The sequence below is a fragment of the Anoplolepis gracilipes genome, chromosome 7 (genome assembly GCF_047496725.1).
Source record: "Anoplolepis gracilipes chromosome 7, ASM4749672v1, whole genome shotgun sequence".
In the NCBI taxonomy this organism is placed as follows: Eukaryota; Metazoa; Arthropoda; class Insecta; order Hymenoptera; family Formicidae; genus Anoplolepis; species Anoplolepis gracilipes.
Genome location: NC_132976.1, coordinates 10241339 through 10262324, shown reverse-complemented (window position 1 = coordinate 10262324; position 20986 = coordinate 10241339). Strand labels below are relative to the sequence as shown.

The 20986-nt window shown below is 31.1% G+C and overlaps 2 protein-coding genes, 1 long non-coding RNA gene and 1 pseudogene across 9 annotated transcripts in view; 2 read left to right on the top strand and 2 right to left on the bottom strand.

Moving 5' to 3' along the window:
- Nucleotides 1–8778, bottom strand: part of Pip5k59b (Phosphatidylinositol 4-phosphate 5-kinase 59B) — a 33925-nt gene extending 25147 nt beyond the window's left edge. The window contains exons 1-10 of one of the 7 annotated variants that reach the window (XM_072896941.1): nucleotides 8203–8778; nucleotides 4244–4278; nucleotides 2692–2820; nucleotides 1963–2211; nucleotides 1732–1884; nucleotides 1474–1638; nucleotides 1171–1386; nucleotides 868–1091; nucleotides 647–779; nucleotides 412–499 (exon numbers count right to left, since the gene is read on the bottom strand). In XM_072896941.1, coding sequence (XP_072753042.1) covers nucleotides 412–499; nucleotides 647–779; nucleotides 868–1091; nucleotides 1171–1386; nucleotides 1474–1638; nucleotides 1732–1884; nucleotides 1963–2211; nucleotides 2692–2820; nucleotides 4244–4278; nucleotides 8203–8323 — 1513 coding nt within the window. In that variant the 5' untranslated portion in view covers nucleotides 8324–8778. The remainder of the gene's footprint in view (nucleotides 1–411; nucleotides 500–646; nucleotides 780–867; nucleotides 1092–1170; nucleotides 1387–1473; nucleotides 1639–1731; nucleotides 1885–1962; nucleotides 2212–2691; nucleotides 2821–4243; nucleotides 4279–8202) is intronic. The other 6 variants (XM_072896942.1, XM_072896939.1, XM_072896940.1 and 3 more) reach the window with 6 other exon arrangements.
- On the top strand, nucleotides 8483–12340 carry LOC140668211 (uncharacterized; annotated as a pseudogene).
- LOC140668215 (uncharacterized) overlaps nucleotides 11444–20986 on the bottom strand; it is a 240807-nt gene continuing 231264 nt past the window's right edge. The window contains exon 4 of the long non-coding RNA XR_012047140.1: nucleotides 11444–11549. This is a non-coding gene — a long non-coding RNA (uncharacterized lncRNA). The remainder of the gene's footprint in view (nucleotides 11550–20986) is intronic.
- On the top strand, nucleotides 14285–20236 carry LOC140667960 (uncharacterized). Its single transcript, XM_072896409.1, has 11 exons — nucleotides 14285–14557; nucleotides 14766–14990; nucleotides 15166–15328; nucleotides 15515–15636; nucleotides 16272–16516; nucleotides 16632–16810; nucleotides 18241–18409; nucleotides 18549–18663; nucleotides 18777–18936; nucleotides 19039–19166; nucleotides 19379–20236. The coding sequence occupies exons 1-11, from the start codon at nucleotides 14491–14493 to the stop codon at nucleotides 19429–19431; spliced, it is 1626 nt and encodes a 541-aa protein (XP_072752510.1). The 5' UTR covers nucleotides 14285–14490; the 3' UTR covers nucleotides 19432–20236.

Below are 20986 nucleotides of genomic sequence, written 5' to 3'. Positions count from 1 at the left end.
TTTATATAATGATAACATAATATATATATATATATTCTAAGTATCAGTTTTGAGCTTCACTTATAATAAACTATCTTTGTTCTAATCCCGTTTCTTTTGCATTAAATGTTTAAAATATGTCTCAAAAGCGTCAATAAAAGGTACAATTTGATAGCATTTCAATACGATAAAATCACAATATACCATTAATATTATTTTTTGCTTATACTTTCAACAAGCAAAGTTAATATTATACAACTTGTATATAATGTATAATATATATAACGCGACGACTTAACATGATCGATCAGAAGACAATGGCTACCAGTAAATAGGTAAGTAAGCGTGAATTTACTCACATATTAGTGAGTTTTGCTGAGTGTAATCTTGTAGTCAAACTTGTTAGGACAGGTTGATTCGGATGGTACTTACGTGATGGTATTTTCTTAAATACTGTCTTGGCCATGAAATCCTGAAAGCGTTGCGCGTAAAATCCTGGTCGATGAACTGACACAGTATCCTGACAAAGTAAAAAAACGTTCTTTCTATCAATAAAATGTTGAGACAAATGAAAAAAATCTGAATTGTGAGAGAAAATTAGATTATAAAAGAGAAATTTATATGTTAATAAACACATATGCACGCATATTATACACATGTGACTCACCCCATCATGTATCATCGATTTCCACGTATGTTCTAATTTCTTTTTCAATCTGTAGCTTTGCAAAATATCGATAACACCAAGGAATAACAAAAGACGTTCACCGCGCGCGTTCCTGGCAGGAATACCGCCTGAGCTATTGGAAACATAAACAAAATTTATTACAATCATATAACATATCTCGATCATGTACATCCATAAAGTTGTACAACTATGATATTTACGGTACGTCATCTTCTTCATCTATCGGTTCGCTCTCGGCTTGAATACTTTCCATTGCCGTACTATGAGCAACTAATCTTTGACGATTTATACTGCGCGATCGATTCAAAGCGGCGGCGCCTATTCTATCCTCTCTCTCTTTTTCCTTCTCAGATTGAATAAATCCATCAGTTTCACCCACTTCCCCAACTTCTTCATCAGCGCTTGCCGACAATCTTTGCTCTTGCTACAAATGTAATATGTATATAGATAAATATTTACCGCATGATATATTTTGGTGATATGAAAAGTCATATAATATTTACAGCTTTTTCCTTTGCAGCCTGGTCAAGATTATGGATTCCAACAAGTAAAGAATAATCCATAATTTTGAAACTTTCTAATACACGACAATCCCGTTGAATAGTTTTTACTAACGCACCATACGTATCGGCCTCTAAAAAGATGCCTTCTGGATGATGCTCCATAAAATCTAGATCTTTATATGTCGGTGAAGACTTTGAACGTTCTGTTTTCGATGCCTACAGTTTAATATAATATATGTATATAATATCAAGTTATATGCATTATAATAATACTTATAAATATATTCATGTAATATTACGAACCTTTCTTTTGTATGTAGATCCTTTCAAATCATATTTTTGATGCAATTTTACAAACGAAGGTAAAAGATTATTCATAGCCACTAATCTAACATTTTTACTATTACAGCGATAGCAATACAACCCAAAAAACTTTGGCAATAGTGTTCTCGGATTCTGATTTAGATTCTACAAGAAACATTATTGTGGTTATTAAAAGTTTTTATGTTAAAAATAATATTATATTCTAATTTAAAAAATTCCTTCTCTTTTGGAACATACCATATAATATCCTGGAAGTAGAGTTTGTAAAAATTCTCCTTCTTTATGCTGCACAGTCTTTATGATAAATTCATCATCATCCGTTAGATAAAAGATACTCCCACTAGCGCCAGGATTTGATAATTCGCGCAATGGAGCGCTACACATTGACATCTAAATACACATATTTTGTTAATATACAAGTAACACTTTATTGTATTTTATTACAGCATAGAAAATGATTTGTCTCACCAAAAAGTCATCCGGTTGTATGCCAAAGAGATCTCTAAAATAACGAAATGCAATGGGTGCATAATTTTTAAATTTAAACTCCGAGAAATGATGAGCTGGAGTATGATTTGATCCTTCACTGGGAAAATTCGTTGTCTCCACCGTCATAAAATCCTGCATTAGCAGATCACGTTCCGGTTTACTTGCAAGACCACCGACAGCATGCTGTATACCCAACTGAATAGATCCCATAATTTGTGTAGTTTGAATCTATATAAACAAAATGTATTTAAAATTAACGACGTATATATTACAGCTATTATTTTTCTTAAGTCTATGAAACTTATAACTTAACTATTATATTTGTAACATAGTAGTGATTATAACACAGTAATATTTCAAATCTGTTTAATGGAGAAAGTCTGATTTCTCGTGTAATAAAGCTTGTCTAATTAAGTTATTAAATATGCGGACGTAAGTTGTTAAATGCGGATAATAAGTACTTTCTCATCTATAGCTAAATATAGTAGCATATCTCTGCTTTTATAAGAATGATATTTATCAACGTCAAAAAAAATCGCATACTATTCGACATAATGTAGCGCAAACAGAATAATATTAGCTTGTTAACTCTTTTGCTTAATGATACCCTTTAACTTTGATTACAAAGCAAAAAACATAATCTAAAGAAACCATCTGTTAAAAGTACACTACAGTGTAGTATACTACACTGGCACATTTTTTACTTACCTTTTTATATGTGATTTCACCACCCACTCCAACTCTTCGATGCCCAATCTTTCTCTCTCGTTCCGATTTGTTTCTCGATACCCCCGCGGGGGTCTTGCCACCAGTGATACCATGCTGCACTACTAAACTCTGCAAAGATCATTGACAGTATATTAGCATAGTCTTACTAACACTGAACGTGTATTCAAGGAAAACACTGTGATTACATTGTTATGAGTGACATTCCTGCTAATATCAAACTTGTATATTCAAGGTAAATTACATTGTGAGTAGTTATATTAAATGTAATCTGGAATACATCAGAGAAAAGATTTAATTAGTCACATTCAGTTTAATCGTTACGTGAGGAATGTCACAATATATGTTACAAAATATTTTTTTCCTTTATATTTACTAGTATGTATTTAAAAAAGAAATAATCCAATAAATCCAAAGCTGTCCCTAGTTATGCATTAAAATGAATGATTATACAACTAAGGAGAAAAAATTGAAAGGAATGATTATACAACTAAAAAAAAATTACTTAGACGCTGCTTCTCATTATGATATAATAAGTTGCAAATTCGAGAATGTGCGCAATTTGATTCTTTGCAAACTTCGCAAGCATGTAAGAATCGACACACATGTATAAATTGCTGATGACGGGCAGATCTGCTCATCGCGAAAATAGAAATGATTTCGTAGGTAAACGTAAGTTATATTTGGTGCAACCGGTTGTAAAGAGAAGAATAAAAAAACAGACTATAATCCGTATTGATTTATTTTTTAATAATTCAAGAGATAATACTTTTCTAAGTAATTTACTATTTCTAGATTATTATTCGTATTTCTGTATATCCTTTATTTAGATGCTTATCCTTGAGTTTATTTAAATTCTAATGCTAAATTTTCAGTTGTATTTAAAATTTATTTTAATATAATATAATATAATGCTCGTATTCGATATGCTTATAGAACAAGAATCAAATGAACTGCAGCATAAGCGATCACGATTTACGATAAATACTATATGAATGTAAGTCTGTGCAAAAGTAGAACAAGTGAATATGAGAGAAATAAAAACTAATGAGATGCAGCACATTATATAAATCGGTATAACTTTTTTCATTAGAGCTTTTTTTTAGAATTATGTAAAGTGAAAGCTAGGCAAGAAGATTATATATAAATATTATGTAGTATGATACAGATCTCTACACATATAAAGAATATAATAAATATACCTACAAGCAATATGTGGTATAAAACTAAAATCGATATAATAAGAAATAAGTGAAAGAATATTTTTAAAAAAGTGCAAATTATAAGCAAATTACAGGAAAATTATACTCTACTTCTTAAATTATTAATACCAGCATTTTTATCGCTTATATAACTACATTAATTGCTAATAATTATTTAAATGAGTTTTATTATGTTAATTAAATATTCAAAAATAAAAATAATTTTGTCCTTTTATAGCATGGAATCCATACATTTTTTTCAAAAAGTATTATGATAATGACAATTATTTAGTGTAGTAATAATTATTTAGTACAGTAAGATCAATACTTACATCAAATGCTGTTGTTTTTTCTCCAATCGATTTATCTGCAAAAGAGACATTTCATTTTAATAACTTAGAATAATGTAATGTATGTGTAATATTTTGATAGCTAATAATGCATGTCTTAGATAATGTTGCGCGATGCAGTACTAAAAGATAAAGAAAATGAAACACAAAGTTCTACGAAATTTTACATAAAATTCATTAAATAATTTTAGCTATAAACATCTCAGTGTAGAACAACAAAAAAAATCCGATAATTTTTTAACGAAATAAAAAGTATTTTTTAAATAAAATTATAACATGTATATATTTGTATACACACATATATATGTTATACATATTTTTTTATAATATATATAATGTCAATATATACAATGAAGAAGAACAATATAATCGATGAACGTCAGCAGGTTTAAGACGTGCTTTAGAAACACAAATGTCAAGTATTAAAGATATATACGCGAGTTAAAGATATATACTCAACGATTTTTTTATACGCTCGATTTGCTAGACTGATGCTCTTTTTATAATGCAATACGTATAAATGTCCATAATGATTAAACTTTCGACGGCAGAAAATTTTAATGATTGATTCTATAGACTATATATTACGTACATAAAACATATTTAGTATTAAACTAAATATAATTAATTAAATTTTTTAAATTTATTACAATTTTGTTTTTTATAATTTTATTGAAAGTAGTAACATTATTTGTCTGCATTATTCACGTGATTACATATTATTTATGTTATATAACTTATAATGTCTATAGCAGGTTCAATAAGCAGCTTTCCAGTTTTGAATTAGCTCGAATGCATAACTGTTGGTTCTGAGAAAAATCGATAATGTTATCGCCGAAGAAAATGGAAAAAATTATGGTTACGTTCTGTTAATCTTGTATTTAATGGCTCAAACAGCCAATAAACTGTTTGTTACAAAAATTTTTCTTAGAACCGATAAACATGATGCACACGAATATCTATAGATAGATATACGATGCGTTTGATCTGAAAATATCTAGCCCGAAAGTGATAGGCATTATTGACTCTTACTATACAATGTGTAAACAAGCCACATGTGTGCCAAGAGAGTAATAGTATTTAATACTAATTTTTCATTATAACAAAGAATTATGTATAACACGTAACATGTTATTAAATTTAAAAAATATAAATTGCAGTTTATGCATCACGGTAGATTTATCGCAAATAAATTTATTATTTCGAATGAATCTTAAAATAATGAATTACGAGCTGAATTATCACGTGCAGTAATCGAGTCTGATATTGCAGAAAAAGTGACACGTGTAGGGAAATAGCGCGATTCGCGATATCGAGTAAAAAAGGGGCCCCTAGGATGACAGCCTGTAGAATAAGGGAGCAAGGTGAGTCAAGATGTCCTTACTTAGCCTTCTATTTTTAACTCTCATCTTCCATTACTCGACTCGAACGCGTGCGGCGCTCTCTGTTCGGTTAAAAGATGTTTTTCCAACAACGAAAATACGAACTAATGCCAATAAAAACATTATCGAAATATGGTTAATACATTTTTGAAAAGTTATGCATAATATGCGGATTTTATATTTAGATATTTATAGAGAAGAGCATTATAAACAACTATGTTTTGCACACACAATTTGAAAAAAACATATGAAATTATCTTCCCTCCAATCAAGCAAAATAAATTACGTTACGTAAATACTATTTATTCAGACTTATATCCTTGAGGCAATTAAAATATTCTTCAGCGAAGTAATAAATGTTCTTTTATTCATAATTTCTCAGTTTAATTTAATTTAAAATTCGCGAGAAAAATAAGATGTTTTTCAAATAATTTTATATGTTCTACAATGCTTAAGAATATGGAGAAAACAAAAAAAAAATTGAATATATTTATGCTGCTTACAATTACATTTATTCGAACGTAGATATTTAACCGGAAGTGTAAAAAAGTCACTGAATATGTAATACGGCATTTTATAATTTAAATATGTTCAAGATTTTAAAATACAAGATATATAATTTCTTGTATGCAAACGAAAGATCATAGTAAAGTATAAGCTAATCTTTATTCACTATAAATATAACATACATAAATAAAGGCGGAATAATAACGCGAAAAGGTTTTCTAAACGGTAAAAAAGCATTTGCTCGACAAGAGACGGAAGAGCCGCTATCTTTTGAACAAAAGAGACAGTCCAGATACATAGAGTCGCATTCCAACACGCGTTCTACTTTTCTCTACATCGGTTATTTTATATACTAGAAAAAAGTCAATTCCTACGAGAGAGAAAAAGAGATACACGTCAACTGATAACAGCGTTATCTCGATATCACGATCACGATGCAGCCCACGCGAATTTCAGAACTCGTTTCCACGTGCTGTACTGCCCCTCCCCTCCATCCCGATATCAGCTGTCAAATGATGCGAGTTGTCAAGTTGGAGTCGCGGCAAACAAATAGCAATGCTTCGAGTCACACTGCGTAAACGCCGTCATTACGCTCGTTGCATTGTCATGTGTAGATTGAGCGCAGTGAAATCAACGTTCTTACAGAATTTACGAGTTGAAACGCGAAGATCTTGACAAAGAAGGGGGACGAAACGAGCGCTCGCTACTGTTCGGACGATGACTTCGAAATTCAAACCTGTCTTTGTTAGCTCCTCTCGCTCTGACTCATATTAAAATTTCATGAACATATGAGAAGAAGATTTCGTGAGCAAAAAACTTTGATAGACTATTCTCTAAAGAATCGCGAAGTGATCTTATCTCGAGGAAGAATTTTCTCGAGAATCGTCTCTTAAATATTTTAACAACCAAACATTCAATTTTGTAAAATAACATTTATATAAAACAGAATTTAAAATAAAATTGAAAAATAAAGATTTCTTATATATATTTATATTTCTTTAAAAGAGAATTGAGTTTTTCTCGTTCAGAAATCTATATCTTTGTCAATATGAAATATAGACTTTCGTAATTACGTAATGCAAAACAGTTAGAAAAGAAAGTTATGTATATAGTTTTGTAGAGAATATATCGTGTTCCAGAAACAAAATTTCTGGAACACGATATATTCTCTACAAAACATATACCTTCCAGAGTAAACAAAAATTGTATTCCATTTTTTATGTGTATGTTATGTACAGCGATAATGCATATTATATATATATATATATGTATATAGTCTGTTAAAAACTAATTTCCATTCCAATGACAAACCATTGTTGCGACGCAAATTTCTCTATATTATTCCTTTTTGTGTCATTGGATTTTTTTCAACGATGACGCGATAACATTAATGTAATGTTGAATACCGCTTAAAATTTCTCGGAAGTTACGAAGTCGACATTATAATCGATAATTATCAGCTGTCAAATGGCGAACCATCAATCTACAAGGAACAGGGACATGTCTATTTACGCACGATGGATTTTCCATCTCGCGAACTAAAATGCATTAAATATCCTCTGTTGGAGATTTTACAGATTATATCGAGATAATAGGAAAACTGTCAAAAAGTCAATCGATCGCTCCGCAAATCGGAGCGTAGGAAGAATTATTCCGACTTATGTACGAAGCATACTTTTAACTGGATAAAAGCGTTCCTCGCTAGACGACGACACGGATTCCAACGTGTTCGCGCTTTCTAGGTCGGGTGACACCCATTAACTGTCAGATCGCGAGACAACGGATTAGCCGCGATCTTCGATCTTCGGCCATGCTCGTTTCGTCGTCGCACGAGGAATCCGATTCAGCGGATCGATAAAACCCACCGCAAGAGGATCCCGTGCGACGCGAACAAATCGTTCTCGAGCGAGGGCGAGGAGAACGATGACATTCGACGCGGCACATTCGTGATATCGCGTTATAGGTTAGGGTCACGGCGCTAGAACCAGAGGCAGAGAGAAGGGGAAGGGAAAAGAAAAAGGGGGAGCAAGATAGGGACACCGGAGTACTCACAGTCTTCCTCCGTGGTGGACTGGTCCGGTCTGAGGTGATCCACCGCCGGCTGCGTCGCCGATCCGGGGAAGCTCGTCGTCTCGACCACCTCGATCACGTCCACATTGTCACCCGAAGCCATTTTGCGTGCGCGTCGCCTCCGTCCGATCTCGCACTGACTCACGCGTAACGGCGGTGGTGGCGGCGTCGGCGGCGATGGTGGTGGCGACGATCCCCCTGACAGTTCCTCGAAGGAGCCTCCTCGGTTGTCGCTCGGTGCCCGTCGTCCCGCGCCGCACGCATGTTCGGACGACGCTGCTGTCGCGGGAAAACGTGCCGCGGGCGTAGCGACGATTACGCGCGATTGATTACGCGGTCCAACGCGACATCGTCACGCACTTCGCGCTCACGTCTCGCGCCCTCGCGCTCGCCTCGCGTCACGTCACGTCACGTCACGTCACGTCACGTCTCGTCTCTATCGGCGCGTTGGGTCTTGGGTCTCCGCACGATTTTTCCCGTCTCGCAGAGCGAAGGAAAAAAAACTGCCAACCCACGTCAATGCGTGTCGTGGCCGTCGTGTACCTTCACTGCTCCGGCCTTCGTGAACGTCGAGAGAGGCGCCTCCTTCCGTCCGTCGTATTATCGACCGGACGCCATTACCGTCGGCGACGCCTGGCGATCACGAGGGGAATCTAAATCGCCGTCGCGGTATCACTTTTGTATTTTCGCGTGCGCGCTCCGATTCCGTGATTACGCTCAGCGGAAGTGTCAATTGCAACAGGCGAAAGTAGCTCCGAAAATAGCTGAAGAAATTGAGGTCGCAGGTCAGAGAATTCGTCCTTTAGGAGAAATTACCGATTGAGAATGTATTCATTGGTTGTAGGTATTGCGGTATATATTGCGGTATCGTAAGTCGTGAATATGACCCGATGCCCGCTTCCGGTTGCGAGGATACTTTCCCTTCTATACGATGGCGCGAAATATGCATTAAATATAAATATGCATGTTGAAATGTTTGCGTGGAAGCTTGGGAATTTAAAAGACAAATGGTATGTAAACATTATTGTTTCACACTACTGTAATGTACTTTATAATGGAAAATATTTTGCAACTTTTCCACAAGTAATTATATAAATTAAGCATTACATAGAACTATATAGAAATTATATACAAAGTCTTATTAAAAATAATACATATTTCGAGAAATAAATATGTAATTTATACATAAGGATCTATATAATATATGTACTCTATATATAAGATGTGTTTGTGTGTGTGTGTGTGTGTGTGTATTATATATTTTGGGGACAATTCAATATATATAATAAATGAAATAATTTTTCCCATAACATCAATTAAAGAAAAAAAACCAAGTTTCTTTTTTATCGATTTAAAATAGCAGTATTATTTTTGAAAGACAGAGGTCACTATTATTGCAATTATTAACATATTCATGTATTGATATTTGTATAAATATCCCATTTTACAAATCAAAAGTCAGAAAACAATAATTTTAATATTTCTTAATTTTCTATTTATTTATAAAATAATTAATTCTCTTTTTTTCTTTACGTTTAATACGAAATTTGTCATTTAACATGTTAATATATGTATTATGAATCAAACTTCATAGCAGAATGTAATTCCGAAAACTGCAATTTTAAGAAATTTCAATGTTCACACTCGCTCACAGTAAAGGAAAATATTTAGTGCTTGTCTCTTTGCAAGATGTATTCGCTTAACAAATAGTTTTTAGACGGATGTACAGACTATTTGGTAAAATTGAATAAGATATTTATTAATTTCTCTACCTTTCTCTTTCTCAATTAGCATAATTCTTCATGTAATTATATGATTAAATTTCAGTTACATCATGGTTAAATTTAAATGGTTTTTTAACAAGATATTATTACAACGAATATTTCTTCTAAGCATTAGTGGTATGATTGCATATGAGCTTTTAGCAGGCTACCTCGATTACAACGATCAGGTTATACATTTTTAAATATTTTAAAATATATATAATTATAATCTGCGTATCTAATGTTTTTAAGTAAATATTTAGAATATTATATTATGAGTTTAATATATATAATAATGAATTTAATATAATATTATTATATGATCTCTTTATCAGAAACAAACCGCTTTCGGTATAAATCTTTTTTTGATATAAATATTCATAAATATAAGATATATCTTTAAAAAAAGGAAACATTATTTAAATGTTAGAATTATAGCAATACATTCGTCGAATTAAATCAGTGGCTGTTATATTTACTACAAAACGAAGCATGTTCAATGATCACTCAGTGTGTTATGTATCATTAATTCATTATGTCGGCCGCATTCATTACATTGATCGTGTAAAACTCTATATAAAATGATTCGGTTAATGTACATCTAGACAGAAGAGATTTATGCCGTGGAGCGTGTAATTAATTATCAAACTGTTCCACAAAAGCTTCGCGGCTCCATCACGGAGTTTGATCATCATATTTCGACGTACAATTGATTGTGTTTCTATAAATTTTTTATACTAATCTTATTTTTCATCTATAGTACATACTATAAGATGGTAATTATGTCGTCACAAAATAATTTGCAATTTATGTTTTATTTTTCTTGTTATTTTTGTTAATTTGTAGACTTAGTTTTCCCTTTTTTGTTAAGAATTATTATTTTATAAATTTTAGATTACTATGTGTCATTTGTGAAATAGTAATTTTATTAAATAATTAAATATTTATTCTGTTTACTGAAAGTATCTGGTTTGCGAATGTACGTTATCATTAGAAATATTGTAAAGTACTTGAAAACCATATGCTAAATATTATTAATTATATTCGGATCGACTGTTCCATTTGAGTAATCGACCTTTCATCGACCTATTTAGATAACGCGCGCCTCCATTATTAATGATTTCTATTGGCTCTAAACATCTTAGTGCGAGCTTAAAAATATAGTAAGCATTAGGTCGTACGCTCCGTACGAGCTGTTGGATGCTGACCCTAATTCGTTTATTAAAAGAACGTTGATTTTTATTTCTCCTTGTTCGATAAAAGTATCATCGATCTCAAAGCAGGCCGTTTGCTACGCAACGTCGATTTCGCGGCTGAAATGCAGGAAACTTTAATTACTCCGGTGAAACGAACTTTGCGATATGCTAACCTTGTGTTCCTTTTCTCTTTCTTTCTTTCTTCGAAGGTGGTCGAATACATGCAGTCAATGCCATACCGACTAGCTCGAGAATCTAGCAGGATGAAGAGTAATCAGCGTCTCTCTTCTGATGAAGCTGAGTCATCTCCAAGGGATCAAGATGCAGCTGGCACAGAAGAACATCGCGGATGAATAGATTTTTCATGATTCTGTAACAAAACGCGTTTGAATTAAATAACATTATCTATATAAATTGGCAACAAACTTATATTTTAAACAAGTTTTAAATTATTTTTTATACATATTTTTTATACATATATAAGTATATTTTTATATTTTAAATGTATTTTAAAGAAAATATATTGGGTATTTTCACGATTCTGGCCCTCAGATAAATATTGATGTTACACTATTGTCTATAAATTGTATAAATATACAATTATCGTGTCAAATATTGAGAATAAATTAAGATGATTAAATAGATTGCACATTAAGTGACGCAACGTATGTTTTATGTATGACTGAATGTAATTATATTTGCAATACAATTCCGAAAACAATTTCTTGATGTTATCTGTGCATCACAATATTAATCATGCGGAAACCTATGATTGTAACTATGTCACTTGACTATTGGCGCGTGATTAATATGCATGCTTGGAAATCATGTAACATACATACATATGTGTATATCCAAGCTTTTCTCGATAAGCATATAAACATATATCGTAAGCGGATAAAGAGGATATAGGATTTCCTGTATTGAATGCAACAAAGGAATAAAGCTATCGGTGAACAGTATTTAATGTGCAATTTATGTATATGTCAATAACGATAGAATCTCGAGAAAATTATGGCTGATATCAATTTTCTTAGATTCATCATTAAATTTATCAAGGATTTTTTGGACGAATAGCATGCTAATAGATTTATCAAATATGATTTATAATGATAATAATTAACACACACGATATACATATATATCTATGAAAAATTTTCAAATAATATTTTGTCAAATCTTTGCAAATTTCGCTAAAAAGTATATTAAATATATAATATAATATATAACATAATAATTATATATTTTTGTCTTTGCTATATATGTTAAATATATTTTAAATATATGTGAACGATTAGTTGCTCTGGAAGAAAAACTTTTTATATGATAATATCTATAGATTGATCTTAGTAAAGATGACGAGTAAATAAAAAAATTGAAAAAATATATAACGTGTAAGAACTATAAATATATAATAACAAACAAACACTGCTTGATTAAAGACGAGGGGTTGGTCACTAACAGTTATAATGTACAAAAATTACCCTTTGATACGGATTACCCTTAAATTATACCTTGGATTACTTAAGATTACCTAATAGTATCTTAAATTAAAAATAAATTTTGAAAAAGAAATTTTTCTTTAAATTATTTTAACGCTAAAGATTATTTAGATTTACCAAAAATAACCTTGGATTAGCCAAAATTTTGCTGAGATTGCCGCTGAATTACCTAGCCCTTGTACAAAAATTATCTCAGTGACCAACCCCTCGATTGAAGATTAAGAGAATTTTCAGCAAAATATAACTTTCTTTACAGTTTCTTATCAAATGGATTATAAACTTACAGACTACTTGTTATAATAAATCCGCAAAATACTTTGTTAAAGTTTGTTATGTATTATACAAGATTTTACAGACTAATATTTAATAAAGTAATTTATGAGCCTACGTACATAAATACATGAGAATGTCTTTATATCTTTATACTTATACTATACATATTTGATTAGAGAGATAAGATATCTCAGATATTACAAGAGAAAAAGATAACAATCTATGATTTGACAAAGATTTCTGGAGATTTTTAAAAAAAATTTCTAATTTGTATCAAAGCCTCGAGACATAGTTAATCTTTGCAAATCTTTTATCTTGTATCCGTGAAATTGAGTCTACCAATTATAAAGAACTGAGGTCGTAAACTCGAAGAATCTACTTCGCACACTCGCTTGTTACACAAAAAACAATAGGAAAAGAGAACTACCGCATTCTTTGAACATCATAACTTATACGAAAGTCTAGAATTATTACGTTATTTAACAGTTCTTTTTTTACCACTGCTTTTTCGTCTAACAAAATGAATTGTCATTTAAGTAGTTTAATCTGTTAGTATCATATTCATATAAATTTTAAACCAGTACAAAAAGAGAGAGAGAGAGAGAGAGAGAGAGAGAGAGAGAGAGAGAGAGAGAGAGAGAGAGAGAATATATAAATGGAAATGTTTAAATAAAATTTTGAAGAGAGAGAGAATAATAAGAGATAGTCACACTTATTATCTTATAAAATTTAAAAAAATAAAAAATTAAAAATAACATGACATTTATAAAATTGATAGTAAAAGAATGCAATTAAAATAAAAAATAAACTGACCTGAATAAAGTCAGAGAAATATAGAGTCAATTTAAAAACGGATAAAGGTAAATGGTATTCTTAAAACTGGGCCAATGTGATTATTTCCAAAATAAAATCAATAAATGTCACATCTCGAATGTTACTATCATTTTAATTATTTTATAATTGATATTAATTTAACATTGCAGTTTGTATAACAGAGATTAATGTATGCGCTCTTTCTCTTTATATTATTATATTTTTATAGATTCCTATTAAAATTTATGCACATTGGTAAAAATCAAAGCAATTAAATATAGATTAAAAATATTGTATGTATATATGTCGATTGTGTATATGATTCTCGTCAAATATCAAAATTGTCGGCGTGATCGTAATAAATCAGCGGATTAAGGATACTAATTTACTTTGTGATAAAAACGTTTGCGAGAAATTAAACGTGATGAACTCAGAAAGATGACGGAGTAAAAATATCTTTGAAAACGAAAACTGATTTCATCAGCTCACTGCCAGAGATCTTTCTGTTGCATCTATATGTACATACAGCATCTACAGAAGGGTGTACTGTATATAAGTGTTATCTCCTGTTATCACTATTATCGAATACGCTTTTATGCGACAGAACCAGAACAAGATCTCGTTTTGACGTGTGCGTACCGGAAATTCAGAAATTGTTTCGATCGTAGATCATGTGTTGCATAATAATTTTTTAATAATATCTCGTGAAATAGATAGTACGCGATGTCATACAATAACACGTCTAATATTAATATACCTGGGAAGAAAAAGATTCAACAACAAGATTCGAGTAAGTATATAATTCATAAATATTTATCAAATGAAGTTTGATTTTACTTAGGTGTGATATTGAAACTTTATAGTGCCTTTCTGGTTTTAATCACGAGCTTCTGTATTGTTAATAATTATTTAGTTTTTATCTTTCTGTTAACATATTTCAAACGTGCAAATATGTATATATAGCAACTTTTTAGAATTACATATATATGTATTTGCAGTTGTGATTGAAGATGTACCAAATGCGAAAATCGCGGATTTCGAAACGGCGATCACCGTCGCTGGAACCGGAAAATTCCAATATCTTCTCATTCTCGGGATTATCCCAGTTTCATGGGGATCTTGTATAGACACAGCTAATATGTCGATGATACTTGCATCGGCAGAGTGCGATTTAGGATTGTCACTATTTAACAAAGGGCTTTTAAACGCCGTCACTTATGTAGGTGAGTAGTACATAACATGGCGTTTTGAATTACTTTTAATGCATTTTAAGATAACATCATATTGAAACGATGGAATTGTTATAAAATGATATATAAAATTTTAATGATATATAAAAATAATATAAGAGATAAAATATCTGTATATCTATTCATACATGTGTACAAAATGCTACAGGTATGGTGTTGAGTGGTTTTATGTGGGGATACCTCGCTGACGTTAAAGGAAGAAGGAAAATTATATTATATGGCTATATGGCAGATGGTATCTGTAATATACTCGCAGGTTTCTCGCAAAATTTTGAGATGCTTGTATTCTTCAAATTTCTCAGTGGTTTTATGTGAGAGAAATATTACACTATATTATATTAATTTGATGGCTATTCGGAAAAAAGCAACGAATTAATCAATTTTAATTTGAATATCAATTTCTTCTGTGTTTCGTTACTTAAGAATGAATGATAGAATATTCGTCACTCAAGAATTAACGACAGAATTAACGACTGGTTTTATTTTTCTCATATTAGTGTAAGTGGACCGCATGCCACTCTTGTCGCATACTGCTCGGAATTTTTTGGCGAAAAAAGTAGAGCAAAAATTCCGATTCTTGTCGGCTTCTCCGTTTCATTCGGATCTGTAGTTAATGCAGGTAAAACAATTTTGTTATAAAAGATAAATTAAATAAACAATTATTTATCTAATATTAGAGTTATGGAAACCTGAAGATTTTCAAATAAAATAAATAAATAAAATATAATTTAAATATTTATTTCTCGTTAGACAACAATAGGATATAGAATGCCATTTGAGTATTATATAAATTACTTCATCTTATTCATTTTTTAAAATTAAAAAAAATTTTTTCACATTTGTCAAATGTCCTACATTGTTTTAATATATCAAATTTCATATCGGTATTTGTATATTAATAAATTTAAAGCTAATATATAGAAAAAAATTACAGCCATACCAGACATCATAGTGTAAACAGCGATGCAAAACTTACATTACAGATTACAACAATGTAGAATAAATCCGGAAGACATTTGAAAAATGTAAAACATTTTTTAGAAATTTAATTTAAAAAAAATAAAATGAAATAATACATTTAAATGACATTCCATATACTATTGTTATGTAACAAGAAATAAATATTTAAATTAAAATAAATATTTAAATAATTCATTTATTTATTTCATTTTGAAACTTGTCAGATTTCCATGACTCACTCTATATAAATTTACTTTCTTATAAAACATTTAATAATAAAAATATTTATTGTAGCATTAGCTTGGTTAGTGGTTCCACAGCCATGGTCAATTGTTCTTTGGGACGGTGCTTTTGTCTATAATTCCTGGAGAATATATCTATCCGTCTGTGGGATACCAATGTTGATAGGCGCCATCAGCATATATTTTTTTCCAGAGAGTCCCAAGTTTTTGATGGCACAAGATCGTAATGAAGATGCACTTGAAGTTTTTAGAAAAATCTACTGTATAAACACTGGTCTATCTAAGGATAATTATTCTGTAAGCGCATATACACTACCATAATATATAATAATTGTACCAGTTTATATAAAGTTGTTTAGATAACAGAGTAAAACAAAAAGGAATACAAATGTTTCACATTTTTCTTTATTAGATACGTGCTCTGGGAGATGTAAATTTAAACAATACTATAGAGCAATCGCATTCATCAAAATCTCAAAATAATACGAAATCTGTAAAAGATGGAATTCAACAGATGAAATCTATGTTTTTGTATCCAAATCTGCCGCGTATATTGTTATTTGTTACCGTACAATTTTGCGGAATGTTATGGTGAGTATTTATGGTGAATAATAATGGGAGGAATCAATCGGTGTAAAGAAAAATACATAGTTATCTTAAAGAAAAAAATATATAACTATTTGTTACATATTTTCTCTTTAAAAGAATTATGTGTTTTCATTATACCAATTGGTTCTTCATGTCATTCTATGCATAAAAGTATTGAGACAAGATAATCGATATAGATTTGTCCATACATCACCTTGCAGACATTTGCAATTATTATAGGAAAATTGATTTTACAATGTTACGATTATTGTGAATATCCTGCAAGTTGAATAATAATATATATATAATATTATTCAACTTGTAGGATATTCACAATAATCGTAACATAATGTATATATATATATATATATATATATATATATATATATATATACATATACAACATATTAATTTATGCAACTTAGACTATTCACAATAATTGTGAATAACATTGTAAAATTATTGTAGAATCCGTTTTCCTTATTATTAGTGGTATAACAATTGCGAATCCCCGAAAGGTGATTGTCATGATTGTCGTAAATCAGAGCTATCAGAATGGTTAGAGTAGTAGCGTAATGTGTGTACACGTGATGAATGCGTAAAACCACGCGATGCTTTTTACGAGATATAATAAGATACATCATTCGTCGTAAAAGTTTAAAACCGCAGTTAGTTGTACAAGTGCTACGCTGATGGTTAAATGACAGATTTTATGACCTTATCAACGCATGTAAGATATATCGCGCATTTATTTCTGTATATTTCGCCGAGATATATTTGGATACATATCGTCCCGGACGCCATACACCTTGCATATCACGTGTTCTACTAAATTCTTCTACTAAAGATATCAGTCGAGGAGACAAAAATAAAACTGAATACACATCATCCTCGCTTTAGAGAAATCTATTAAAATCTTCTACTAAATTAAAGGATGTCAGACTAACAATGGCAAATATATAATAAAACGGCGCTGTTTATCGGATTAATTCTGCAATTTGCAATTAAATTAAACATCCTTTTTATTTTCTCGCAAAGAGCATTATCGAACTCGGTGAAAATTTTCCATTGATATAAATCTTGATAACGACAAAAATAAATAAGACGATTAATTTGCAGAGTAATAAGCAATGGAATTTTCGATAGCATATTATAAAGTTAATCTTCTGTCTACAGATGTGTATAGAAACTTTTTATCTTTTCATTTAAATAATGATACAGATATAAATTATATTTATGTGCAGTTGCTAAATTGCAATGAGATAAATATTATTCATTAATTATTTAAATAATCACTGAATTATATTTTTCATTTCGATTCACATTTATACATTTAAACACATTTATTTAATAAATCTTACTCATTTAATAACTTATTTAACTTTATTGTGTGATATTTATATTAATATTTCCTATATTCGTTACATTTATAGTTTAAATACCGTTCGCCTCTGGCAACCACAGCTGTTTGCGATGGTAGAGAACTTTAACAGCCTTGATACTAACATAACTAATCCTACATTTTGCGAAATACTGGATATTTCGACATCTATTAAAGACAATAAAACTGCTGCATTGAAGGAAATGTCAAATTGTGAAACAGTGAGATAAGATATATATCTATTAATATACATACAAATAAATGTCAATTTAAAAAATGTCATAATTAAATATAAAAAATATTTATATGTTTTTTTTTTAATTTTGCTATACTCTCTGTCTAATAAATTGATTATTTCAGATTGTTATAGCAGATTCAATGTACATCGATAGTATTCTTGTATCATTTACTGCTAGTGTTTGTATATTGTGTGCCAGCATCTTCGTTAATTATCTTCAGCACAAATATCTTGCACGTAAGTTGTTTTCCATTTATACAAATTGCCTATTATTATTTAGAAGAGAGCAACAGAAAGAAAATAGTTTCGTCTTTTTGTATTAATTTTTTATTAATTATTTCTTGATATAGTTGTCAGTCACGGATGTGCGCTTCTGTGTTGTATATCCTTAATCTGGTCTACAAATTCATTAACTACTCTTATACTTACGTGTTTGTACGTTGGATTATTGAGCAAAGCTTTTAATGTTACGGTTGGCGCGGCTGTTTTGCTGTTTCCCACATCTTTGAGGTTTGTCATTTAAATTTATAAAGTTTACGCTAACTTAAAAAAAATAAAATAAAATATGTAAATAATTAACACAGTATGTTCAATTTTATATTTATTTGTCAGAGCCATGGCAGTGAGCATGCAAATGATAATAGGAAGAGTTGGAGCCATGATCGGTAATCTTATCTTTCCAATCTTACTCGAGCATGGCTGCATAGTACCGATTATTAATCTAACTTGCTTCAATTTGTGTAAGTATTTTTTTTCATTGAAAAACAAAATCTTAAACACGTTATCAAAATATAACAGATTTGCGTTATATCGGGATTTCACAGTGTTTAAAATATTATAGAAATGGCAACGTTAATTTGCTTCTGAAAAGAAAAGGAGATGCATCATTATTTGCATACATCTCAATTTGAATATATTATCTTATTAATAAATGTAATTCAATATTTTTTAGTATGTATGCTTCTTACGTGTTTCATACCGAGTACACGCAAGCACGCAGTGTAAGGATCATCATTTTTTTACTTATATGAGATCAAAGAAAGCAATCAGAAGCAGAAAATCTCAAGAACACGAAAAGAGCACATTAAGGGGTTTGCTCAGATTTCGCATCTCTATGGACATTTTTTTTTAATAACATTACCGAGAATCCACGATTGTTGAGCAGATCTCCTCCAAGGACCTAGATCGAAGCTTATCGTGAACCATGATCGAGCCCGTATGAGGGCGGACAATGGTCATGCATATACATGCATGTACACAACGAAAGACTGTACGAGGCCTTGAGTTTCACTTTCGACACATCCTGGAGAGCCCTCCAGCCTTCACCCACATGCTCGTTCTTCTCTATCCCGCGCCTCTTCTCGTGTGGACGTAGCTTTATCACAGATCTTAGGACCTCGTCATTCCCGTATGCTATCGTCGCGATCGGTGCAATAAAAAATGTATCGCGGCATACGTAAATTTCTATTTAAGAGGAAAATCGAGAGGAGCATGGATATAAAGTATGAATTATGTAAATACATTTTAATGCTGATTGTTAATCAAAAACTCTGCGGCAACATTTTAACTATTTTTAGACGTATAAATATGTAAATTATCTAAGAAAAACTGTAAAATAGACATTGCGCAATTATACAACTCTATTTTATAATATTTATATATAACTTGCATATATAAATTTATGTAAACTTATATATTATAATAGAATAAGTGGTTTTCAAGAATTATCATATTAAAATAGTGATTATAAGATTTATAAATTGCTCACGTTTTTTATTTGTATGTGACTAAAGAAAGAAAAAGAGAGAAGAGAAAATGGTAATACAATTTATAAAAATTATTATTCTTAGATAAATATATATCGGTGACAATAAACATCTTATATATCTATTATTTTATCGTCACAGATGTTGTAGAGAGAGAAAGAAAGAAAGGGGGAAGAGAACTGTAAAGTAATTAAATTAAACAATTATCATATAAACGACACATTGCAAATATACAATTGTTTCAAAATAATATGGAATTATTCTATAATCTTGATTGTAATATGCGCATTTCAATAATTAACATGTGAAAATTAGATGAAAAATATTAGCATTGCGTTCGCGCACGACGATTACGTAGTTAACAGTTAAATGTACGAAGTTACGCAATTATAAATTGCACACGTTTAACTGTTAATGAAATCACGTAGTGTTTCATTAACAGCTGAATGCGCGCGCGGGATACAGTTTAAAGTGCAACTTCCTGTGACGTTTCATTGTATAAGGGCTCCACGCGGCGCCCTGAGACTGGATTCCGCATAAATTGCGGAAGGGAGCTATGCGCTGCACACACGTGTCTGTCAGTGAAAAAAACGTGTCTGCATTTCTTCCATTCGTCCCGTACACGGCACGAACATCCGCCAAAGCGACCCAATGTCTGCATTAAAAGCCGACACGTAATCGCAACCCGGTATGCGTTGATATCCCAACAACGATCTGCATCTTCAACAACTTCATCAACAGCTTCATTTAACAGGATATCTTACCCGACTACGTCTCTCTTACTTGCATCATTG